At 32.1% G+C, this 2,819-nt stretch overlaps 1 protein-coding gene across 1 annotated transcript in view; it reads left to right on the top strand.

The window, feature by feature from the left end:
* LOC108747989 (folliculin) overlaps nucleotides 1–2,134 on the top strand; it is a 4,959-nt gene extending 2,825 nt beyond the window's left edge. Inside the window, exons 7-12 of the mRNA XM_018485930.1 lie at nucleotides 155–260; nucleotides 424–698; nucleotides 853–965; nucleotides 1,065–1,394; nucleotides 1,487–1,721; nucleotides 1,935–2,134. Coding sequence (XP_018341432.1) covers nucleotides 155–260; nucleotides 424–698; nucleotides 853–965; nucleotides 1,065–1,394; nucleotides 1,487–1,721; nucleotides 1,935–2,076 — 1,201 coding nt within the window. The 3' untranslated portion in view covers nucleotides 2,077–2,134. The remainder of the gene's footprint in view (nucleotides 1–154; nucleotides 261–423; nucleotides 699–852; nucleotides 966–1,064; nucleotides 1,395–1,486; nucleotides 1,722–1,934) is intronic.
* Nucleotides 2,135–2,819: the final 685 nt, after the last annotated feature.

The raw sequence follows: 2,819 nt of genomic DNA, 5'->3' as shown, positions 1-2,819 counted from the left end.
TTTTGTATTTATATATTAATATATTTTATTTATAAATCATAATGATTTTATTAAAGATTGAAGTTTCATATTTGATATTAAGTATACACAAAATGTATGATACGTGCATGTTTTTAGTCTTTTAAAGCTCATTATTATAAATCGTTTTTTCAAGGAGTCTAAGTTGTGAAGTGCATCCTGGTAAAGAAGGTGTTTGCTACTTTGGAGATGAGTACAGGGGGCATGTTTTAAGTCATACTTTTACATTGAAAGATGCCCAGGTGAATTATGCAACGAAAAAGCATGTTTGGTAGTTATTACAACAAATTTTTCAAATCATGCTATTATTTAAAATTGCTCTGGAATCTAAAGATTTTATCACACTTTTGTTTTATCATTCTTATGCTGACGCATTTAAAGAATGATACATTTATTTCTTTATAGGCAAGAGGATTTAGAAGATGGTGCAGTTTTATCGTTTTTATGAGAGATAAACAATTCTTGTTGAACATGTGGCCATTTTTGATTGATAATTTAAAAGAGGTAATTAGAGAACTACAAGATTTTGCAGAGAGAAGATATAATGTGGAAGAAGCAGAATGTCCGCAAAGGGCAATGAGATTGACGACAGCAAACGGTGGAATGGGCTGTCATAGTACTTCTATTAAACAATCTAGAACACTTACTGATATAACAAATGAAAAGCATGTTTTTGTAAGGTAAGTGTTACATGAATCCTACATGTAAATCGCGATAAAATATTGTGTACAATTTTTACAGTTATTTGCTATAATTATATTCGAATTATATACTATATTATACACGTATGTGTGTGTGTGTGTGTGTGTATATATATATATATAAATATTTCAGAATTCACATGTGGTTAGTATGGATCCTCAGTGCTGGTGCGAGACATTTTATAGAAATTTTCCCAATGAGTTTATTAGATGATGAACTTAATTATAATTTTGAACATCAAATTGGTTAGCAATTATAAGTTTTCTTCTATCTATAATATAACAATCAGTATTAAAATATATGTTTTTCCTAATAGAAATTATAATATCAAATATAATTTACAGAAACTGAAGAAGGTTTTACTTTATTGAATGCAAAATTACCAGTAAATTTTAATTTTAACTGGGATGACTCTGAGCTTTTGCCAGAATTTTCTGAAATTGCGGAAAGATCTACTGCTGTAATTTTACGAAATCTAAAACAAATACTAGGGAAAGATCAGTTTAGACAATTGCTGTATTCCTGTTTAACTGGTGTTCAAGTCTTGGTGAGAGGTCCAAAGATTCAAAGATTGGAATCTTTGTATGGACTTAGCAGTCTTGTTCCAAGAGCGTGTCGACGGGTAAATACACAAACATTGGAATACATGGATCCTGACACATGTAACTTTATCGGTATTGTACTATTATAAAGAGCATAATTTATATATACATATTATATTTTATAAAATAAATATTTTATAACAATATTGCATTAAAATTTTTAGGTGTAGATACTTCAGTAGCAGTTCCCTTACCTTGTGCAACTGTATGCAGATTGGATATAATACTTAATGAACACAAAGTTGAGAATGCAAAATCCCATATAGTTAAGTGGACTGGTTCTTTACCAATAAAACTTCCGACCCTGTTAACAAAAATTGAAAAATCACTCGATAATGAAAAACTTGGAAACTCTGTTCTCAAAGCACACTTTGCGACTCTTCAGGAAGAATGGGCCAAGTAATGAATTGTTGTCATTTATATATATTGGTTTATTTCACTTCCATCATATTGATTTTAAATAGAGATATCAGATGTTTTCTTAAGCATATACATATATGCAATTATTTATGTATATCTATTATTTATGTTTTAAACATATATTTTTTCTCTCTTAAATCACACATATTATTTTAATATAGTAATGAAATATATTTTTATTATTGTGTGCAGTATTGCAAAAGTTGTTCATGCAATGCGTGGACGAGGCCATCGTGGCGATCTCTCTGGACTTATGCTCAGTTTGGGTGCTGGACCTCAGGATAAAAAGTTGCTGGACGCATGGTCTATGGGATTACCATCTAACCCAGCATAGTTTATAAAAATTAATTTGTTTTTATTGTACATGTATATCGTTGGATGTAATATTTATTACAGATTACTATAATGATTGTGTGTGTGTGTGTGTGTGCGCGCGCACGCACGCACGCACGCACGCACGCATACACACAGATGTATATACATATATATTTTACTCTGATTCCTCGCACTTGCTCGAGAGGAATGCATACTGTGTGTTCAAGATTGTCTTTTTTTTTATTTATAATTTAGTCAAAAATAAAAGCGAGGACTGAGTAACTTGACAAATCAATTTATTTAATATAAGCACATAATACAAGCTGCATTTAGCAGATTTAACAGTTGATCACCCAGTTTGCTTTGCTTTATGTTTTAAGTTTAAGGGGGTGTGAAATCACACAGTGCGTAATAGGATTGCAGAATAGAGAAAGCGTTGAATGAGTGCTCACTGTTATTGGTGTATTCTTTTAGCGCATCCAATCAGAATTTTAGATCTAGAAGAATACACCAATAACAGCGAGCGCTCACTCGACTGTTGAGCCCGCTTAACAGAGTGCATGGTAATTGCTCACGGTTCAATTGCGCACAATCAATCACAGCATTAAAAAAAAACTAACCCTAAACTCCCTACGCAGAAGTCGCTGTAATTGGCAGTGAGCAATTGCTACAGTGGGCAATTGCACTGTTACCCACTGAACGCGATCAATAAAGCGGGAAACACAGATTGTATAATACATATGGGGTACTGTCTCATGAGGA

This window comes from Trachymyrmex septentrionalis, unplaced genomic scaffold (genome assembly GCF_001594115.1).
Source record: "Trachymyrmex septentrionalis isolate Tsep2-gDNA-1 unplaced genomic scaffold, Tsep1.0 scaffold21, whole genome shotgun sequence".
Lineage (NCBI taxonomy): Eukaryota > Metazoa > Arthropoda > Insecta > Hymenoptera > Formicidae > Trachymyrmex > Trachymyrmex septentrionalis.
The sequence above is the reverse complement of the archived record's forward strand: the minus strand, read 5'-3'. Positions and strand labels throughout refer to the sequence as shown.